A 23,568-nucleotide genomic window follows, 5' to 3' on the forward strand; every position below is an offset into this window, starting at 1 on the left:
AAATAAGGCCACTTGCATTATTCAGTTCTTTGTTTGTCTTAGAAACAATTTTGAAGGTGTAAATAATGACAAAAGCATCTATGCTTGAATGGAGGTGCTCCTAGTTATTATAGATAAGCCTTTTCTTTTCAAATAAAACAAAACCTAGTAGATTTCACTTAGGTGGGCCCTTTAATTTCTAAATTGATTAATATAAATGAAAAAAATAATGAACATATATTACTGTTAAATTCAATTGAACTGAAATATATAAGTTTGTAATAACAGGAGAATAAGTGTAATGATTCGAATCAAACTAAAAGTATATGAAGAGAACAAGGTTTTAATATATTTTTGTCGAAATTAAGAATCTTTCAATACTAAAATTTGAGATTTTTAACTTTACATGCCTTTTATTTGTGGGGTTATCTATTATATATTAATTAAGTAAAATTTATAAAAGCTAGACATTTTTGGATAATTTTAAAAAGCTGAAAAACCATTTTGATTGAGAACTCGTCAATGCTAGCTAGGGTTATCTACAATCAAGACATAATTGAATATTTTTTTCAAGAGAATTGATGGGTTGATTGCTACTAATGCATAGTTGCCAAAGGAATATGGAATACAAGTAGCTTTTGAAAATTGGTCCAAATGATATCAAGCATCGCATGCTAAGGACATTTAGGGTGAAGGGACAAAGCCAATATGTAAAGTGTAAACTATGGCCTGTGGGTGAAAGTATAGGTCATTGGCCAAGATAAGCGCACGCATGTAGCTTGCGCGGCCGGCCCAACACTCGTGTCTCATATACTCGTTAGAATAGACGTGACAACTTACATTAAAGATTTTTAATCAGTAAAAGTTTGAAATTTGTTTATAATTTAATTACAATGGCTAATAATTTATAAAATCCTTATTTATCATTCTTTTATAAATTAACTTTTTTAGCAATTCTATCATAGAAAATCCAATCAATACTACTAAATTTATTAGTGAATTTCTATCGTCTTAAATTGTTAATCAACCGGTAAAGTTATATAAATATAATATCATTTATAATTATAATCTGATCAGAATCATATTTCGTGTATATGATTACCGTTGTATTTTTCTCTAAGGTTATAAGCTTATCAAGTTGGCATAAGAAGGGGACTTGTGCTTGACAATAAGATAAAACTAGGACAAGTCCAAACCATTATTAGTGGAATAAAATTCTTTAGTAGGCAAACGTAACAAGTGAGAGAAAGTGTTGTACATGTGATAATGATTCAGAATCTTGAATTCTTGATTAATCTCAACAACCATTGACAATCACAAAAGATATTTATAAACATTATGAAGTTATTTTCTTTTTGTATTTGTTCTATTATATATATTATTATATATATTATTATATATATTCTTGTGACATCACTTTCATCTTTTGTTAATCCACATTCATACATGTATGGCTTTATGCCTTCTGTTCAAGAACCTCATTCTTCCACTTTGGTTTACATAATTTAGGTCTAGCTAAATTACACAAAAAGGTTTATGGTTTAGCCAAAAATCATTGAGCATACATTCTTTAGAACTTTTTTTTGGTGCATGTATTATATGATGTAAGATAATATACGGTGTTTACTTTTCTATCCCTTTAGTTTTAGTACATTACGAAAATTGAAATAAGAAATTTTACTAATTAAGTGGTGATAACTTAAAATCTATTATAAGGATGAAAGAAAAAATCTTTCATTATTAAATCAATCAATAATTCCGAGCCTTATAAAATTTTATTATGGGTGTACTTGTACTTTGACCCTAAGAATGTTCTTAGCTAACATTATAGGAGAAAATTTATTCTCCTCACATGGAAAAGTGCAAGAGGGAATCAAAACCAAATGCATATTGTTAAAGCTAAGAGTTACCCTTAAATGCAAATTAATTATTTTTTATCATCATATGAAGTATTACCTTTTAAATTTCAAGATTAGAATACTAAACATTCCTAGATCTTAAAAGTGTATTGACTAGATTGGGAAACTTTTGATAAAATAACATATTTTGTGTTATTGAAAGGATTTAAATATATTTTAATATTGAATTACAAAACCTTGATTTGGTAGGCAATCATAGATAGTGACAATGGTTATTAATATTTAATTATGCTATCTTTCAAGTCATTTACTGTTATCCATCCTCATGTCACTTCATTTTCAAATGTATTTGATTCATAATTAAAATAAGTTTAATTTGGAGACAGGCAAGTATTATTAAAAATTATATTTAATATGAATTATTAGATTTAATATGAAATTTTTAATATGGAGTAGGCTAGATAATTACTACAAACAAAGATAAGAGGAAATAAATTATTTCTATAAGTGATGAGAATCAAACTTCTATCACAAGGGAGAAAAGGATTTCTCACAATCAATAGGTTATACTCATGATTCTTGGCTCTAATATAAATTTATTATTAACACATATATAAATTTGTTATTTTATTAGAGAAATTATTGATCATTCTAGATTTATTGGGGTTGAAATAAGTAGAATATGTGAATGAGATTCATCTTAAATATAAATAAATTTTTTCGAATTTATCTGAATTTATCGGCTCTCATTTAAACTTGGATTGAAATTTTTTTTTGGCTTAAATTTAGAATGGTGACTAAACATAGACATTGGCACAAGTTATTATCTTCATCATCACAAAGTTGCGTTGGAAATGGATGCTGACATAGTTCCACATAAAATCATCACTTAATTATCGAATTATGATCATTTATAATTGGCCAATAAACATGTCATTAGGACTAGATTAGCATGATTTTTCTATTACACCTATACGTCTATATTAATTTGTCATTTTGAACTATATATCCATATCTGATCTACTAACTATATATTGTCTAAGAAGCATGTCATTAGCACTAACTTGTGCAAAATCAAATACATAATTTGATCCAATAAAAGAAAATTCAAATATTCAAAATTATATAATCAAATTCGATCTGAATATCCAAACTGACAAATAATATAGTTATAGAATAGGAGTATCAAGGATCATGCTAATTTGGCATGATACTTATATTACTCCTATACTACTATGTATTAGTTGTCATTTTGAATTATTAGTCCTAATTGTACTTTTGTATATACAGATTACAGATAAAGCAAATTGACGAATAATTGTTGCTTGTTTAAACCAAATTTCATATTGAAAAATAAGAAAAAGAAGTTGTCAAAAAAATTCGTTTGGACTCGGCGTAAAGAGAATAAACAATACCATACTAATGCAAATCATGATGAACATTTGGCCCTTGTAACATCTAGTGGGGTATTCAAAATCAAGGATTGAATCTTGACTAAATTCTATTACAACAATGCCATTAACTAGATCACATCATAGTTAAAGAGTCAGATATAAGTTACCTTACATTTATTAATGATAACAAAGGAGTACATTATCTATGATGTTACAGTGTGGGCAATGCCAACCCTATATATTATTCTTATTTCCATTATTTTAAAGAAGTATTGACCTCAAGTATGAACAAGTTGACCCAAAAATTCTGTAACTTGATGTGTGATAATCAACCTACACTTGTTCTATTATATTCTCTTAAAGCCTTATCTTGTGCTGGCCACACTCCTTTGTAACCACGCGACAAAATATCTGTCTATTAAGCATAAATCCAACGCCAAGTAGTAGTCTATGAACGGATCACTTCACTTGATCCAGTAGAAAAACTCTCCCACTCTTAGTGGTTCTAAGCCAATATAGCTAGGTTACTACAACTTTTTTGTTATATCTTTTTTACACCCTTTTAAGATCATACTTAGAATCAGCTGATATAATCATCAAACAGCATATATTATGCTCAAAAAGTGAGATTATTTTAGGACAGACAAGAAGGACAATACCCATGTTTTGTTTATCTAACTAGCTAGCCTCACTTATTCAAGATTTTGATGCACTTTATAAAAAGAGAGAAAGAAAGTAGGCCTTCTTTAAATGATCTTACTTCCCTACATTAGTGTACTAGATTGAATCATCAATAGTTTTTCCATTTCAAGGTAAGAACATACATCAATTATTCTGCTACTCTTGTGAGAGACGGTCTTTTAAAGAAACGACCTTAAAACAAGAAGTTTACATTCTTATTTTCTCTTTAATTTGTATTAATTGGGCTATTTAGCCCATATATGTAATGCGTCTCTCGGAGAGACCGTCTCTCACAATAATTTGTGTCAACTATTTGTACTACTACATATTGGCTGCAACCTCCTTATCTCGTTTTGATAAGGATATGGTCTGCCGTCATCCAACCCTCTCAGACCCTGATCATAGTTTCTGATTGTTTATTGTTAGATGGAAGAGGATAAAGATGAAAGAGAGATCGCGGGGGAGGAAGTCGATGAAGGAGAATCAGTTGAGGAAGTAAGTGTAGCAAGACTGCCACCATGGACTAAACAGCTAACAGTAAGAGGAATGGTTACAAGTGCAATAATTGGGGGTGTTTATAGCATTATTGCTATGAAACTGAACCTTACTACTGGTCTTAGTCCAAATCTTAATGTTTCTGCTGCTCTTCTTGGGTTTGTTGTTATTAGGACTTGGAATAAAATCCTTCAGAAATTTGGGTTTTGCCCTGCTCCTTTTACTAAGCAGGAAAACACCATGATTCAGACTTCTGCTGTTGCTTGCTATAGCATAGCTATTGGAGGTTAATAAACAACTGTTCTATTGATCTTTTCTATGTTCATTGTTAATGATTGAATATATGCAGAGATTACAGGGGTGATTCTGATCAAGCGCAAGGTACCTGACTACACAGAGCCACCTGCATTTAAGTGCCTCAAGTATTAGTTGATATTAGGGTCTTAAAATTTATTGAGTATTTTTGCTTTTGTTTTGATACAATCTCGATTTTCACCATCTCCAAAAAGTATTAATTTCACTGGATTCTCCTCCTTACCTATACGAGAATCTCCAGCCTTATCCAAAAATCAAAAAGAATGATAAAATATATGTAAATATGTAAATTATTTGCATAAATCTTTTAGTTGATACTGTAATTTGAACATTTAAGTTATGAATAAAGGTTGAGATTTTCACTTTTGTTTGCAAAACAGGTGGATTTGGGTCTTACCTATTGGGTTTAAACAAGAAGACATATGAGCTAGCAGGAGTTAACACAGAAGGGAACAATCCATCAAGTTACAAGGAACTACAAGTTGGGTGGATGACTGCTTATCTTTTCCTTGTTTGTTTTGTAGGTCTCTTTGTGTTAGTCCCTCTAAGAAAGGTAAATCACTCAAGTTTCGATCATATATTGTTAGTATTGCTTTATATTTTTTCATCCCTTTCACTTTTATTTTTTGGCTACGCCACTAGGCATATGTAGCGTTTGAAATTTTTAACGCCAAAAACGTAAATGAATCCTCATATATATGATAGTAAATATCACATCTATGTACATGGAGAATCTAAGCATGAACCTGCCTAGGTTATGACTCGAATTATTTGACTAAAACCTTTCATTATTGTGCCAAGGTGATTCAATATACATATAGAGATGAATGGTCGGTCTACCTTATACCAGTATTTTAGATTTCTAAAATTTGTCTTGGTGAGTGCAGATATTGATAATCGACTATAAATTGGTTTTCCCGAGTGGTATGGCAACTGCTGTGCTCATCAATGGATTTCATACAAGAGGAGATAGAATGGCCAAGTATGCACATTACTCATAACTGAAGCAAGAAGTTGCAACACTATTCGAAGAAACATTATTAAAAGAAACAACTCAACCAAAAGCTTAAGCTAACGTTGAAGCCTTGTATATGTTATATAGTAGTCAATCACACTTAAACGAGTCTTTTAGATTAGAATTGTGAGATGCTAAATATTTCATTTGAAACGTGAGGTGCATGAGATTCAAACCCGTGACCTCTTATGTCACGTTGGCTTCTCATACCATGTCAAGTAATCAGTTCAACCAAAAGTTTAAACTGATGGTTAAAACCCAAGAATATGTTGTATTGTTTATAAAAGAAAAGCTAGAAAAATGCTAATACATAATGGGTGGCAACTTGGTTCAGGAAACAAGTACGAGGATTTTTGAAGTACTTTTCAATGAGCTTCTTATGGGGGTTTTTCCAATGGTTTTATACTGCTAAAGAAAATTGTGGATTCATTCAATTCCCTACATTTGGATTAGAAGCATGGAAACAAACGTGATCTTTCTTCCTTCATGACTATTAGCCGGGTTAATTAGACTATTATTAGATGATTAAATTTAGCACAATGTTAATCATATTCCCCTTTGTGCAGGTTTTACTTTGATTTTAGCATGACTTATGTAGGAACAGGGATGATATGTTCTCATCTTGTAAGCTTGTCTTTACTATTTGGAGCTGTTCTCTCATGGGGAGTAATGTGGCCTCTTATTAGCAAGCTAAAAGGAGAATGGTTCCCTGACAACATTCCTGAAGAAAGTGTTCAGAGTTTGAATGGCTACAAGGTCATTCACATTCAGTTGCTTATTTATCTATCAATCTTTGTCATTTTTAGGGATTGCAATTTGTAGGGGGCTAAAATTTCACGGTTTTGCATGGCATCCGTTCCAATTGGGGCTGGTGTCGATATGAACCTGGTGGGTACCGGGTGAATATAGTATGAAAAGTCTTATTTATTATGGGTAATGGGTAGGTGGCGGGTATATAAATTTTAAGAGGGTATGGGTATGGGGTTGCTTAAATATCTATCAAGCTTTGTTATTTTTAGGGATTGTAGGGGGCTAAAATTTAATTGTTTCGCATAGCATCCGTTCCAATTGGGGCTGGTGTTGATATGAACTTGGTGAGTATTAGATAGATATAATATGAAAAGTCTTACTCGTCATTGGTAATGGTAGGTGATGGGTATAGAAATTTTAGGAGGGTATGGGTATGGGGGAGGGGCCGGGAATTTGCACCCGTTTGCCCATTTTGTCATCTCTAGATATTTTAGTGTATCTAATATTAAAGAATTTGGTATTTTACAGGTCTTTATATCCATTGCTCTCATATTTGGAGATGGATTCTACAACTTCTTCAAAGTGTTGCTTATTGTCTTCATAAATGTCTATGGTAAAATGAAACAAAAGGCTACACTAAATGCAGGTGAGTTCTGCAGTTTTTTTTTCTTGTTAGCGAAGCAACTCAACTAAAAACTTAAGATGGTGGTTGTTCCCCTATTACATACCATGTTAGGAAACCACGCAACAAAAAAACTTAAGCTTGTCAGTTGTCAGGGAACCAACTCAATCAAAAGCACCAGCTGATTTGTACTCTAGCACGCCCCAATTATGTTCTGTACTATATCTTTCGGAATAGGCCTTTTTAGGTAAGAATAACTGAGCTGAATTTGCTGTTGCATTGCAGAAACAAATGGTGAAACGAAACCTCAAAAAGTCGAAAGACAGAACGAGGTATTTGTAAGGGAAAGCATACCAATGTGGGTAGCAGGCAGCGGATACACTTTCTTCGCCTTAATAACAGTCATAACTCTCCCAATGATATTCCACGAAATGAAATGGTACTACATAGTTGTAGCCTACACTCTTGCACCAGCTTTAGCCTTCTGTAATGCCTATGGAGCGGGACTAACAGACATGAACATGGCATACAACTACGGAAAAGTAGCCCTTTTCGTGTTAGCAGGTCTAGCAGGGAAAAAATATGGTGTTGTAGCAGGACTATTAGGTGCTGGTGTAATAAAATCAATGGCCTTAGTTTCTTGCACATTAATGCAGGACCTTAAAACAGGACACTTAACCTTAGCATCCCCGCGATCAATGCTTATTAGTCAAACATTCGGGACAATCATAGGATGTATCGTAACCCCTCTTAGCTTCTTCCTGTTTTACAAGGCATTTGATGTAGGAAACCCAAATGGAGAATACAAAGCTCCATACGCGTTAATCTATAGAAATATGGCAATTCTGGGTGTGGAAGGTTTATCAGCTTTACCACGTCATTGTTTACAACTTTGCTGTGGTTTTTTCGGGTTTGCAATAGGTGCAGACTTGGTAAGAGATCTCGCGCCTAAAAAGATAGGTAGATTAATGCCACTTCCAATGGTAATGGCAGTGCCATTTCTAGTAGGAGGATATTTTGCAATTGATATGTGTGTAGGAAGTTTGGTTGTATTTGTGTTGCATAAGATTGATTCTAAGCAGGCAGAACTTATGGTGCCTGCTGTGGCTTCTGGTTTGATTTGTGGGGAAGGACTTTGGTCACTTCCTGCTTCTTTTCTGGCTTTGGCTAACATTAATCCTCCTATTTGTATGACATTTTTGTCTTCTAAGACTTAGGATATTATGTCTTTATGATTATAGAAACAATTACAATAATTCTATACACTTTTAATATTCTAATTAATTTAGACATACATATCAACAATATGGATGATTTATTGATTTTCATTTTCATCCCTCAATTCACAAAGTTATATATGTTCTTTGTGTACTATGATTATTATATTTATTATATTTTGTTCACAATTTTTTCTTGATTAATAATGCCATTCATTGAGTTAATTAAGTACACTTTTTGTTTAGATGAAATTACATTTAATATTTGTTGGTATTGAAAGTATATAATGTATTCGCTCAGTTCCTCACAATTTGCTTTCTTATGTTTATTTTGGGTCGTTGAACTTTTTTTGCTTCATCTCAACGTAAATTTAACCACGTTTTTTTTTATATATTATTCATATATATCAATTAATTTTTGATATCATTCATACAATCTGATAATGCCGTTTATTTATTACTAACTCTCACATATCCTTGAAAACATCTCATATCATATATTATGTATGTAAAAGTACACAAATACTTGTATGAGACGGTCTCACCGTGAGAAGTACCTTATATTTGGGTCAAATAGCCTAATAATAAAAAATTTTAACATAACAAACCTTTTGTATGGACTGGTTTCATAGTGAGACAATCTCATACAAGAATGGATGAAGTAAGTAAATTGTTTATGATTATTGATGATGTCATATGTGGGAAGGTTTAATAGGAAAAATGATTGTTATCATCATATAACTACCACTAAAAGATTAGAATTATTATATCACTAGATAGTGCCCGTGTGGTGCAAGGCTTTATTAAATTTTCCGACATATTTATATCATTTAAGAAATTAAAATTTTTAGAAATAAATTTTCCGATATTTTATAGATTATAGATAGATTAAGTATAAGTTAAGCATTGTGAAGATTATCCTAAGAGAAAATATAATAAATACTCCACTTCTCCCTCGAAATTTGGGGATTTTTTAAGTTTCTCTTATTTAATTTATTTTATCTTTTTATTTTTATCATGACATATTTATTTTTTTATAGTCACCCACTTATTTAAGTTATATTTTCATTTAATTTAAATATTTATCTCACATTCTCATAAAATATCACCTTATTTGTTTTCTTAGTTTTTTAATCAATTATTTATCGGATAAATTTGATGGGACAAAAAAAATATATATATGCGTCAAGTAAGTGTTATCCTTATCACCCATATAAATAAAAAAATAAAAAGTGAAGATTAAAAAGAAAAAAAAATACTACGTAACATCTTAATATCAAACAAATATATTATTAAGATCGTATTAGCGTGAGATGGTATATTTTGAACCAATCCAAATTATAATTATTTAAAAAAAACGAATATTAAATTTTAAGTCCGTTAGCAAATTGCTAAAATAATTTACTTCCAACTCATATTTGAAGTCAACTAAATACAATGCTCCAAAAAACGTGATTTGATAATATTCCATTCTATTATTTGCAAGTTTGATGGGTCTCAAAACTTGATGGCTGCCTTAGTTTCCTCATCTCCTCACTCATCCAATCTTTATGTCTTAATTCATTTACAAACCAGACTCATCAGCATCACTACAATCACACAAATCGCAAATCAATTAATATTATTTAGAAATCTACTCGTATGAACGAACTACAAAAGCAGGTTTTTCCGTGGAGTATATACCATCCAAAATCGGCAATGAGACGAAGGTCTCCAATAACTATAAAGTGTACACGTCATCTTTAATTTGTCGATGTGGGATAAATCATTCAACAATAGTTCATTCTAGTAATCAAAACAATATAAATTATTTATTACTAGTATATATAAACTCGTGCAATGCACGTTTTTTTTAGTATAAATTAATATAAAGAATCTAAATTTTAATTAATGACGAAATTTCATATTATGGTTATCTTATTCAAATGACTTTTTTATTAATTAACAAATAACCATGTATGTCATGATTGTTATCCAATCAAGGTAGATTTCGAATACTATATGTCTGCAAAACATCCAAAGTGCTAATTTTTTTACTATTTATTGCAAATTAATATTAAATTACAAAATTATTGTTGGATTTTAATGCATCAATTACAAAATTATTGCAAATCAATCATAAAATTTTCTTATTTAATGTATTAGTTATTACTGAATTTTAATTTTTTAACATATGAATTACAAAATTATTACAAATCAATTATAGAATTTTCTTATTTAATGTAAGGTTATATGTTGTATTTAAATTGTTTAATAAGCAACCTACTCCAATCAAATTAATCCAAATCTCATAATCACTCTTATTACGATATTTGTCATTTTGCTTGAACTTTATTAGTATGTATAGTATAATGGATGATAATTTGTCATTTTGCTTGAGCTTTATAAATATGTATGATGTATGATTCTTAGCAATTACCACATTAATCACTATTGCACATGATTTCACCACAACCTAGACTAAAAAAATAAAATATTGATGATGAATTTTGTCTGTTGAAATGAATTTTGTTATTTAAAAATATATTTTTTAAAATCAAATTTTCATATTGAAATTAATAGAAAATTGAAATAAATCTAATAGAGCCAACTAAAGAGAGATAATCCACGATCAATTATTTTATAAATTTTTATACAACAAATTCTCTTATAATGAAACAAACTCATACAAGCTGCCCAAATCACACTAACAAAATCTTAAAAGAAAATTAGTTTTCCTTTAATAAAAATTGGGTTGTTAAAAAATCAAGACTATCAGTCTAGCAGTACCAAGAATATCAGTCCAAATTCCTCTTCTCACTTTTCCTCCATTTTTGTCTATTAAAACAGTTAAATTCGTATGATATCTAAAAAAATGAGTGTACCAGAGATAGAGATCGAGGAAGAGATTATGGAAGATATAATGAAGAGCAAGACGAATCGGGATTGGAGTGCAGGCAAAAAATCCGAATCCCCCCATGGAATAAGCAGATTACCGTTAGAGCTTAGAGGAATGATAGCAAGTACAATAATTGGGGTGATTTATTGCATTATTATTATGAGGATTAGTCTTACACCTGGTCTTAGTCCTAATTTAAATGTATCTGTTGCTCTTTTGGCATTCATTTTCATTAAATCATTGACCAAGATTCTTGAGAAGACAGCTTTATCTGCACCTTTCACTAGACAGGAGAATACTATGATTCGAACTTGTGGTGTTGCCTGTTACAGCATTACTATTTCAGGTCTCAAACCCTTAACTTATCGCTCCAATTAATCTCTATTAGAATTGATATTCCTGCTATTTGTTGAGTCTATGGTGTGTTTTTGGAAATTTATCTAGGATTTTGTTGTATTTTCATTCTACGGAGTTAAATTTATCAAAATTTAGAAGAATTTTTCCAGGAAGCAGGTACGAGGATTCGTGAAGGTCTTCTCATCGAGCTTTTTCTGGGGCTTTTTCCAGTGGTTTTTCACCGGGAAATCAGGGACATGTGGATTTAGCCAGTTCCCAATATTCGGACTTCAAGCTTGGAAAAATTCGTAATACTTTCCTCCTCATCAACTTGAACTCTAATTATAAGTGTAAATTTATTGGAAATACTTCACATATGAAGAAGATCTCACACTGTTAGAATAGTGGGTTATGGGTTTGAATATAATGCTTGGTGGATGATCCTTCTAATACAAGCTCATGAATTGTGTTTATCTTGTGTTTTCCGATTATACGCTGGCGTTGACAATAAGACCAGCTTAATTTTACAAGGTATCAGAGCCGAAGGTGGTTTTTGGATATAATATGGCTCACATGTAAGGAGAGTATTAGAAATACTTTATATGGGAGGAAATTCCCACATCACTAATGGTGGGCACCCGCACTGTGTAATCCTCTTAGTACCATATGATTTTAGAAAGAACGAACATCTTCAAGTGTGTATACAAGTAAATGTTCATCACCCGTGGCTATGTGGGCCAAGCTCATGGTTGTCCCGTGGGTGTGTTCACAGGAGTGGCACCACAGGGTAATTATGTGACGAATTGTCACGGCCTAACAATATTCACCTTAACAACCGCATATCAACTAAATTTGTCTGACTAACTTTTTCACAACTTACTGCAGACTTTACTTGGATTTCAGTCTGACGAACGTTGGCACAGGAATGATCTGTTCTCATCGTGTAAATCTGTCTGTACTTCTGGGAGCTGTGATCTCATGGGAAATCATGTGGCCTGTCATCCGTAACCTTAAAGGAGATTGGTTCCCTGCAGATTTACCAGGTTATAGCATGCAGGGCCTTAGTGGCTATAAGGTCACTTTCTCTTCACAGATCCTAAAACTAACGTATACCTTAACTAATTGTATCCCAAATCCTATTTCTAACAGGAAAAATTGATTCCAGGTTTTCATTTCCTTTGCACTTATTGTTGGAGATGGGTTATACATCTTCACTAAGGTAATTTTTATCATTGTGAAAAACTTTCGTGAGAGATCGAAGAACAAGAAAGTCGATCCAGGTGAAATTTTACCCAAGGAGTTCACACTTCTTCAAAAGAACAAATGAAAATTCCCCACATCGAAAATTTCGATAATAATGCACATTTGATTGTTTCTGCTGCAGATGATGATACTTGAAACAAAACTTCTGATGTTACGGAACAAGACAAGGTGTTTGTAAGGGAAAGGTTTCCGATGTGGGTATCTGGCGCTGGCTACATCCCCCTTGCTATCATCTCTACCATTGTGATAGCTATCATGTTTCCCCAAGTTAAATGGTATTATGTCATTGTGGCGTACATAATTTCGTCGGTTCTGTCTTTTGCTAACGCATATGGTTCTGGTTTAACTGATCAGAACATGGCCTACAATTATGGGAAAATGGGCATTTTCATCCTTGCTGCCCTTGCTGGGAAAGAGAACGGAGTAGTTGCAGGGCTAGTCGGATGTGGTATCATCAAGTCGGTTGCCTACGTTTCTTACTCTCTTATGCAAGATTTCAAGACGGGCCATATGACCTAATCATCGCCTCGCTCCATGCTCATTAGTCAAGCAATTGGCACGATCATTGGATGCATTGTAGCCTCGCTTACCTTCTTCCTGTTCTACCACGCGTTTGATGTGGGAATCCCTGCAGGAGAATACAAAGCACCTCATGCATTAATCTACAGGAATATGGCAATTTTAGGGGTTGAAGGATTCACAGCACCTCCTCGTCACTGCTTGCAGCTGTGTTATGCATTTTTTGGATTAGCTGTCGCACTTAATCTGCTGCGAGACTTGCTGCCATCAAAGATCGGAAAATGGATGCCGCTTCCAATGGTTATGGCGCTACCATTTCTGGTCGGAAGGTACTTCGCCATAGATATGTGTGTAGGAAGCTTGATAGTGTTTGTTTGGCACAAGCTTGATCCAGAGAATGCAGGATTGATGATTTCTGTTGTGGCTTCAGGTTTCATGTATGGTGAAGGACTTTGGAGTCTCCCTGGTTCTCTACTGGCTTTTAGCTAAAGTTAGCCCTCCGATTTGCATGAAATTTTGGCCTCCTAAGGACTAATCCCACGGCCCGTTTGTAATTGCCTTGTTCTAAACCAAGCGTTCTCGGAGAGCACAAATCGGCAAACTCAATGAGACAGAGGGAGTAATGAGAAAGCGCGAAGAAATCTATACCCGACTCCCAAAATGAAGCATCAAAGTTTATATTTTCTGTACATTTAGCTACTATAGAGTGAATTAGTTCAATAGATTCAGTGAAAATTTTGTCTACAATTTTTTCTGAACATTATTTTCAACAAAGCAATAAAAAAACAAAAATTGAGATTTAGTTGAGGTCGATAGTACATGAAAATTTCGTCTACAATTTTTTCTGAACATTATTTTCTAATGTTATCAATCGATTCATTTTAACGTTTTATGCATACTTAGTCAACATATTAATTCAGTGTCATTTTCATTTTCCAATATGAAGTTTTGTACATAGCTAGTTAGCATATTGATTCCCGTCACTTTTATATTTGGGTCACTAACCGGACAAATTAACCTACAACTCTATGATCAACCATGTATTGATATTGACGATGACCGCTATATCTAACCTCAAAGGCTCAAAAAACAACAAAATCACTCGATATCACTCCTATTGTTCGAAATTTAAGTGCGACTCTTTGATCTTTGAATAGAAGAGGCAAAGATAAATACTACTGAAACATGTCAATCAATCCAAACAGGATACAATGGCTACAGATCTTTACCAGTTTCACTGATTCTGGAATTCCGCCTCCATCACTCATCAGGCTTATCTTGAGCGCGGGCAATTAGTACACCGACAGGGAGCATACATTAGTACATCACTGTATCTGTATCAGTAGTGCTTTGCTTTCTACAGCCTCGTCTAATGGATGGTTGGTTCGGGGAAGATCCCCAAACCAAAATACAACAAATAAATCGGAAAAAATAAATAAAAAAAAAACCCCACCAAAAACAATGTCCTGAGCCAAAAGTTTGGGTGTGCTTAAATCTTGTCATGCAAAGTCACCACCAAATCATGAGCATCATCCAGAAGCTTCCAGATATCCAAGTTTCCAGCCATGTTATTACAATCCCGTATTATTTCATCCATGCTATTGTATTTCTCTAGTATTAATTTCCGTCTCTGCAGCACGCATGCTGCTACAGCGTAGAGAAGTAGATCGTCAGTGGGAGGAGCACTCTGCCGCAGTTTCCCCCACGCTGACTTGCTGATTCCAGCTCTGATTGCGGCTTGGTCAGCCCACATAACCTCCCAGAGACAAAGTGTCTGCTCGAACGTTAATTCTCTTCTGAAAAGGACCACCACCATTCTGTACACAAAGAAACAGTCTTCTGCTTGAAGCTTTTCTAAATGTCTATAAAGATGGGAGTCCTTGCATTTGATGATCTTGGATATAAGACCTAGCTGTCTTCTGATCCCCACCTCGTCAAGCCGGAAGTTGTGCCTTGCTTTTTTCATGAAACCAACAAAGCACCAGAATGCTTCGTGGTCATCCTCTATGACCGATATAATGGGAGACAGAAGATCACTCATCCCCTGGCAGTATCCAGTCTCGGGATCGTAAAGGGCGTAAGCTTCAAGGATAGAAACAAGACGGGTAGCATGGCATATCATGCATGGTTCTAAGTGATCATACTCCTTCAGGCCAACTATTTCTGCTTGCTGTTTAGCCGTAGCTTCTGAGACAGCAGCCTGGGAAGGGCTGTATACGATCCATTCAGGATTTGCCCGAAGTGCATCAACACGAATAATTCTCTGCCACGTGGCAAAATCTTCGGATGAGAAAATCAAGCCATTATCTGCTTTTGAAGGTGAAGAAGTTAAATTCTCATCCAGATCATTTTCTTTAAAATCTTCAGCATAAGGTACATTGTCATCATCTTCGGATGACTCAGACTCAGACTCAGACAATACAGAACTAGCAACAGAACCCTCTTCGGCTCTCAACAGAATCTTATCGCCTTCTTCAAATGAAATGGCAGAGGACAAAATTTCAGGATCCCAGATAGGCCCATCAGAATCGGGAGTGTACAAATCATCACCATTTGAAGTTCTTGCACTGCTTATATCATCTAAATCGAGAGTGTCCGAAACTTGACTGAAAAAACCACCACTACCCCCATTGCTGTTTTCAGCAGTCTCATTACCCTTGGAGCTTACAGCACTACGTCTTAGAATTCGGCGACATCGTTTTCGTAAGCTTTCATATTCTTTCCTGATTAAAGACAATGAACACCGAACAATGAGCACTTTGGAAGGAGAAAATAAGAAGCATTAACACAAGGATTTCCAAAATACCTTTTCTGGTTTCTGGTGGAGTCTCTTTCCTCCCTTGTGCTGTTTAAGTCATAACTGATCAAAAAAACAATTCAATGTTACTCAGCTTCAAGTCCATCCAACTCCAAGAACTAAAAGCGTATAAGCCTAGATTACAAAGCAATACACCATATACTCTACAACCAATTTTAAGATGGGAAGACCATATTACTCGGTAAATGGAATCATGGCGAGGTGAAACAGACGAATTGAGCACAAATGGCATTCAAGAACAATACTTTTCGAGAATGACAACAAAGGTACATATTAGTATATTAAACCCTTTTCTTTAAAATTTAAGGCCATAAGAACAAATGACAACCTTATGCTATTACAGTCTTTACTATTTGATAATATTTAAGAAAATCTCGAGATTTCAGTTCAATTTTTTATAATCAACCCAGCCACCGCAATTGACAAACTAATGCTTAAAATTAGCAAGCTTGGCCAATAAACTCAAATTTCAGGGAACAACAACAACAAGCATGTCATGAAGGAATCAAAAGACATAATTATGAAAACAGTGGATGATAGTTGCTTGTAGACACAGAAAAGTGCTTGCTGGTAGAGCCATCATAATTCAACACCATGGACAATGATAGCAGCTTTTTTTCCTTGTGGGGACACAAGTCAGATTCGGCAATTACTTAGTTATCCAATCAAATCAGAGAAAAGAAAGCAGCACTCAAGTTAACGAGAAAAGTCAAAGACTAAACAAAAGACATCTATAGCCTTTTTTGTACTTACACTCCAAGAAGAAATGGCCAGACCTCTGCTCTAATATTGGGATCAACACCCTGCAACAATGAAATGAAGCATGAGATTTCACATAACACATACAGAATGCAATTAAGAAATCTTGTTAGACATAGAATTAACCATGAACGGAATCGATGGCATGGCAAAAAACTTACTCCGCTTCTAACTTTCTTCAAAAACTTAACACCACCATTCGACAATCTACCATCGGGTTCAAACAGACGTACCCATTGCTTAGGTAGAAGGGCACGTTTTCTCCTCCGCCTAGACCAAGGAGATTTAAGACTTAACCTGCAGAAAAAGAACACGATGAATTACGTATTCGGCGTAGTGAAACAGAAAATAAATCATCAAATTCAGCTTCAGAACACACAAATACAACATGCCATTACTCCAATGCCTAATGTCTTTCGTCAAAGCTGGTACGGAGATCATATGTATACACTATACAACCTTACCCTTGTAATAACAAAGAGGTTGATTTTAATTGACATTGATTGCAAACATCATCCGCAATTTTACATGAATAAGAAGCTCAAATGATTTGAGCCATTCATATACGAAAACGACATGAATCACTTGAGAATCATCTACACCTAAATAAACAAGAAGTACAAATGTAGTTCTATGATTTTTGTAAGGAAGAAATGTTGCTTCATACTTCATATACTAAAGGTTAGAATCCCATCCGAAAGGGGCAGTTGTATAGTGATATTAAGGGCAAAAGCATGGTTCTTGGTAGGGTAATATTGGCTATAACAGAATTGGCCCAACATATGGCCTAGAGTAATGTTTGATCCAACATATGTTTTGATAACACAAGTACTAAAGCAAAATTTTCCAACAAAATAAAATCTTGCAAATTACAATTTGAGTGTTTGTCAAAAAAGATTAAACCCAGCCAAGAGTGATGAATTAGTTCCTCAATAATTTGATGGCCTTATAAATTCATCAACTAATAGGAAAAATGGAAACTCAATGCAATTTGAACAAGTCTAGAGAAAATAATATTCTCATCCAAGAACCAGTCAACACTGCAAAATCTAATCTTTATGGAATCAAACTAATCCCAAGTAAATTACCTTAATTAAAACACTAATCCTAGGATGATCATCAACTCAAACAAACACTTACAAAATTTGCAATTCACACCCATTACAGTCTCTTCCATAAAAATAGAAAAAACCCAAATCAATTTGCAAATCAAAATCTGTTATAATTTGATTTGGGTAGGCTAGGGAATCACTGTGGGCAAGAGGAAGAGGAAATTAGTTATTCGTGTAGACAAACCCATGATTTTCAAAATCAATATCTGTAATTAAACTAGAATCCCAACTCAATTGATGAGAAAAGAAATCAAGAAAAAATGAGCAATTAAACAAATGGAATGAGTAATTCAACAGTAATAAAAGCTGAAACAGTTATGCAAAGAAGGAAATGTTCAGATCTTGAACTTAAATTAGTAAAACAAAAACTCACCGATCATTGGAAACTGAAGAAGAAGATGAACTATTAACTACAAAAAGCACCGATCTTAAATGAATCCAAGAAGAAGACAATTGCGAAGACGAAGAAGACGACGATGAAGGCGTAGAAGTGTGACTTCTCCGAAAAGATCTTAACAACTGTTTTTGTTCTGTAATCATGTCTTAATTTACTCCTAAATTACCAATCAAACTCAAAATTTAATTGATGGAAACCACCATGGCGGAAATTTGTCACTATCACGCCAATATGAGTGCGTATAACTGCACCGCCATTAAAGGGTAGTTGTGTTAAAGCTTGGTGGAAACTCTCATGGCGTAAATTTGTGAATACCATCAATAAAGAACTGAAGAACCTGCTTGAAAATGGATAAATATAAATGAATTTCACCTTTTTGTTCTTGTTGGTGATGGACGATGGTGTTCTTACTTTGAAAGTATCCCAACTACCCTTTACTCTCTTTCTTCGCTTTTTCTCTTTTTCAGTTGTGGGTATTTTTCACTTTTTTTTTTCTTGCTTTTTCTTTCTCTCATGGCTACATTGCTATAATATTCTCCATTTATTTAGGTTTAAGGAGATTTTGGAGAAATAATTGATTTTAATTATCATAAATCTCAATTATGTGCCATCTTCTCTATAACAGTCTCAGTTATGAGTACCTGTCAAAATTAATTTTATATAAATAAAATCAATGTATGTATTTTTTTAACATTTTCTTATAATATATCACTGACTAAGATAAAAAGGTGTCATACGATATTTTTATGACAATATTGTCAAACGTTAATAATGAAGTATGATGGTAAAATTATTTATAATAACCATATTAAATCGTTTTATTTGTTATATTTTGATATATTATGATATAATACATTATGCATACACTCAAAACGTTGAAAGTCATATTTTTAATAATAATTCTTTTTGTTTAGATGTACAATTCAAAAAGAATACATTTGTTTATTTGTTATATGTTGCAAGGTAGTTCTTTCCTTGCATCATTGGAGATGCTCCAACTTGACTCAAATTAGACAAGTCTATAATTGGTTCAAGATAAAATTTGACTAAAATTATTTTAAAATTAATAGATTCTCAATATGATTCAAGTTGATATACAAAGCCAAACTTAATTTCCAAATTCAAACTGGTTTATATTTAAATATACTTAAACTCATTAATCTCTAAATTTAATCTTAACTTATTCTTAAAATTTAGAAAACTTAAAAGCTTACCGATTTAAATCAAATCTCAATATTAAAATAAAATTTTATTTCTAAATAGAGAGGTAATTATTTTTTTTAGTTTTATTATTGCTTGACTTTTTTTTATTACGAAAATGCATTATGACTATAATTAACTGTCTTTTTATTATAGTATAATATAATATAATTATAATATAAATCAAGTAAGTTTCTAATTACGTAGTGGTAAGCCGCAAGCCGCAAGCCGCAAGTGCTAAAAGATAAACCCTCTTAAAAGAAAATACGTTATGCATTAAGTACTACGTAAAGAAATGCGTTTCTACTTTATGCAAGTTTAATGAATTGGTCACTACAATTAATATATAGTGACTAAAACATCGTTTGCCTAACATCAATATAATTTCGTATAACTTTTCAGTTTAAAGCCTTCAATGTTATATTGTTGAGTAAATATTTGGAAAAATTATCTAAAATAATTTAATTTTTTAATGATTTTTTTATAATAATTTCATCTATTGATTATAAATTAAAATAAATGTTAAAAATTCTTTTAAAATTTTTTATATGTAAATTTTTAAAATTTTTCTCTAATTTTATATTAATTTTCAATTTAATTTTTTTGTAATTACCTACTATTGCGGATCATCCGAACAGTTAAGTTTACTCTAGGCAAATACCCCATAAAGTTGAGATTATTCATGGTTAATCAATAGTTGGGATTATTGTAGAAAAATCATAAAAATGTTGGATTATTCTAATTAATTTTTCCTAAATATTATTAATTTAAATCAATTTAATTCAGGTCAAGTTAAATTATCAAATAAGTAATATCTTTAGGTCTCTGATAAAGATTATTTGCATTTTTTTAGTGAGAATGAATTGATAAATAGAAACATAATTAAATTAGTTTTAAGTGTAAATAATTTATATTTTAGCTTTTTTAATTATCATCGAAATAATGTTTGCATTGTTTAAAAACCCTAAAATACATCATTTATCAAATTTATTCATATATATCGTCTAACTAGGATAAGAGTTGGAATTTTATTCGATATGAAATCACTATCATCATTAGTGGTCTTTTTCTCTAAGAATTAATGACAGTTATAACGATTTTACCTCAAAATAGAAACTCTATTTTTATTTTTTTAAGTTAAACATTAATCAAACCAATATTTGAGTTCCACATTCTTTATTACATTAAAAGACTACCACTTGCAAGCAAAGCCAATAAGACATGCTACAAAGAATAAGCGTAAGAAGCAATTTTGTTTATAGTATAAAAAAACTTCATTTACCTAATAAATATCGTAAACTCTTAACAAATATTTTTTGATAAAATAACAATTTAGAAAAGTGGTTGTAGAGGAAAAATATAAATTAAATAAAGTCATGAAAATATTTTTTAAAAAATAAATATGGAATAAAAGGGTATAAAGAGAGAAAGGTACTCCAACTAATTAGAAGGGATTAGCAGCGGCAATCAGCGCATTTTTTGGGGAATGATTCGATTTCACACACTTCACTTTTTGATTTCATGCGCAATTCTAACACCCAAGTGGATCAACATTCAACTATGATCTCCTTCTTTTTCTTTTTTTTTAATTAAAACTGCATGTCATTTTTTATTCTTCTCGTCTACTTTTTACAAAATTTTAAAAGCAAATTTTAAATCTTAGTATCTTTAAATACGCATAATAAAAATTATAAAAAATATATAATAAAAAAGTACACATTGAAACAAATCTAATAAGATCTCACATAAATATATTTTGTCTTCTAAATATTTCTTAAAAACATCAATCAAATTTATCCCTCCTAAAGGTGGAATATTCCAGATGAAAAAACATTAGAGAATATTTGGTAATAAATGAAGCGATAATAAATTATGTGGATAGAATTAATATAAAAATAAAACATAGAAATAAATAAGAGTAATGCAAGGAGTAATTCAAGATAATATATTATATTTTTTTGTTCTGAAACACTCTCTACATAATGATTATTGACATTATTTATTGTTTAAACTTATTTTACATACTGTTGCTAATGAGTAAGAAAGAATATAGTCAACTGAAATTAATTTGTTTAAATTTTCTAATAACATATTTTCTTAATAATAACTTTTACAATTTTTAAGTATGCATAAATTAATATATAAATATAAAAAGTGTAAATGTGTAATGGAGGAAGTATATATGAGCGCCGATAAGCGTAGTTAGTCAAATAAAGTAAATGATGAGAGATTACTGAATATGAACGAGTGGGGCCGATAATTTCCCTCCATATTTGACTTTGAAATGCTTGTCTTTCTTCCGTTGAATCAGGGTCCAAGGATGGAGTACAAATGTTGAAAATTTGAAATGGATAAGTGAAATTATTAAAAAAAATCATAGAATAAAATTAAAATCAATTTATTTTTAAATGCATGCGTCTTTAGCTTCAAATCTCAGGTTAAGTGCTGATTTGGTCAAAAAAATCAACCAAATTCTTCGTAGTTACGCTAGTTAGTAACTACGAACAATTGATTTGGTCAAAAAAAAGCCAACAGCTCTGTTCGCAGTTAGTAAGTGTTAACAGCTCCTTTGGCATTTTTTGAATCAAACCCTTTCTTCGCAGTTGCGAGCAGATCCATACGGCCAGAGGTGTTCATTCGGGTGATCGAGTCGGGTCGGGTCGGTTAGTCACGGTTCGGTTGAAAATCGATTATTTGAGCTACCGGGTTAGCATCGATTCGGTGTCGGTTGAAGTTTGTGTCGAGTGTCAATCGGTCTCGAGTTGTCATTGGTTAATAATTGGTTCGGTTTTGCCTCGTACAGATCGTGTTCGAGTTATTTTATTTTTTTTACAGAATTCAGGTACGTATTACTAATTACTATGGATTGAGTCAATATCAGATTAAGTTGTTAGTCATTTTTAAATTGATGACAAAATTGCCTTTATTTAACCTTTACTTAAAGCAAAATAGTTAAAAAATGCAAATCAATTAGTGATCATTATTACTTTATTACTTTTACTTGTTTGACCGGAAATTAAAATTATAAAGTTCTATTAATTTTTATCTAATTTGATTAAGAGTAGGTAAATAAATATTGACCATTGATTATTAACTCTAAATATACGAAACCATGTATGTATAACATTTAATTTATTAAAATATCTAACACTTTATTAGATTAACTAATAAGATGATTGAGTATGAGTCTATCATACTTCATTGTTAAAAATTAATTTAGGTTTACAGCAGTTCGATTTAAATTTTGTTCGAGTTAAGTTGATTTTAGCCGGATCGAGTTCGGTTTCAAGCATGATTCGGGTCGGATAGGACTTGGGTCAGTCATTATTAGGTTCAAGTAATCTCGGTTAACGGTTATGTGTCAGTTATAAAAATTGGTTACGACTCAGGTTCAGCATTTCAATTTGCGGTTATCAACCGGTTTGGGTACAACTTCGGTTCGGGTACTGTCGGTTCGATAAAACTAAAAAAGCAACACATTTTCGGTTCGTTTACTTTCGGTTTCGGTTTGGGTTTCGGGTCGGGTCACTTTTGAACATCTCTACCCATACCTCAGGTTTAAGAATTAGGCGCTTACTTTTGAAAATAAGTTGATTTTAATCTTATTCTATGATTTTTTTTAATAATTTGCCTTATCTATTTCAAATTTTCTAAAACTGTACAAGCTACTGGCCCACAAGGTCACTCTTTCAGCTCTTCCGTTTCTTGTATTTACTTTGACCCAGTATATTCCGTGGACCTGTGCTTTGGCCCGTGTAGCTAGTTTATTGCTAGCCCAATAAGGACCTGGTTTTAGGGCTTTTGAATTTGGATCGGATACGAAGTCAAACATGACCCATTCAAGATTCAACCTAGGGCTATAAAAAATGGAACCGACTCAATACTCATAATCGTCGGATTTTAACAATTTATATTCAATAAAATAATATTTTTATGGTCTCCTATGTTTCCACTAATTT

The 23,568-nt window shown here is 32.4% G+C and overlaps 1 protein-coding gene and 1 pseudogene across 1 annotated transcript; one reads left to right on the top strand and one right to left on the bottom strand.

The window, feature by feature from the left end:
- The first annotated feature begins 3,525 nt into the window (after positions 1-3,525).
- Positions 3,526-14,115, top strand: LOC130801747 (metal-nicotianamine transporter YSL1-like; annotated as a pseudogene).
- A 106-nt stretch (positions 14,116-14,221) lies between these two features.
- On the bottom strand, positions 14,222-19,007 carry LOC130800813 (rab GTPase-activating protein 22-like). Its single transcript, XM_057664497.1, has 5 exons — positions 18,386-19,007; positions 17,062-17,197; positions 16,895-16,944; positions 16,130-16,183; positions 14,222-16,046 (listed from the first exon to the last, which is right to left on the bottom strand). The coding sequence occupies exons 1-5, from the start codon at positions 18,550-18,552 to the stop codon at positions 14,813-14,815; spliced, it is 1,641 nt and encodes a 546-aa protein (XP_057520480.1). The 5' UTR covers positions 18,553-19,007; the 3' UTR covers positions 14,222-14,812.
- Between the last annotated feature and the right edge of the window lie 4,561 nt (positions 19,008-23,568).

Source organism: Amaranthus tricolor, chromosome 15 (genome assembly GCF_026212465.1).
Source record: "Amaranthus tricolor cultivar Red isolate AtriRed21 chromosome 15, ASM2621246v1, whole genome shotgun sequence".
In the NCBI taxonomy this organism is placed as follows: Eukaryota; Viridiplantae; Streptophyta; class Magnoliopsida; order Caryophyllales; family Amaranthaceae; genus Amaranthus; species Amaranthus tricolor.

What these genes read in the sequence shown, in the direction of transcription:
- LOC130800813 (XM_057664497.1), bottom strand. Translation starts at nt 18,552, where the DNA reads ATGATTACAGAACAAAAACAGTTGTTAAGATCTTTTCGGAGAAGTCAC. An exon ending in TGAAGAAAGTTAGAAGCGGA is followed by an intron (nt 16,945 to 17,061) that starts GTAAGTTTTTTG and finishes TCATTGTTGCAG; the next exon opens with GGTGTTGATCCCAATATTAG. An exon ending in TCCACCAGAAACCAGAAAAG is followed by an intron (nt 16,047 to 16,129) that starts GTATTTTGGAAA and finishes GTCTTTAATCAG; the next exon opens with GAAAGAATATGAAAGCTTAC.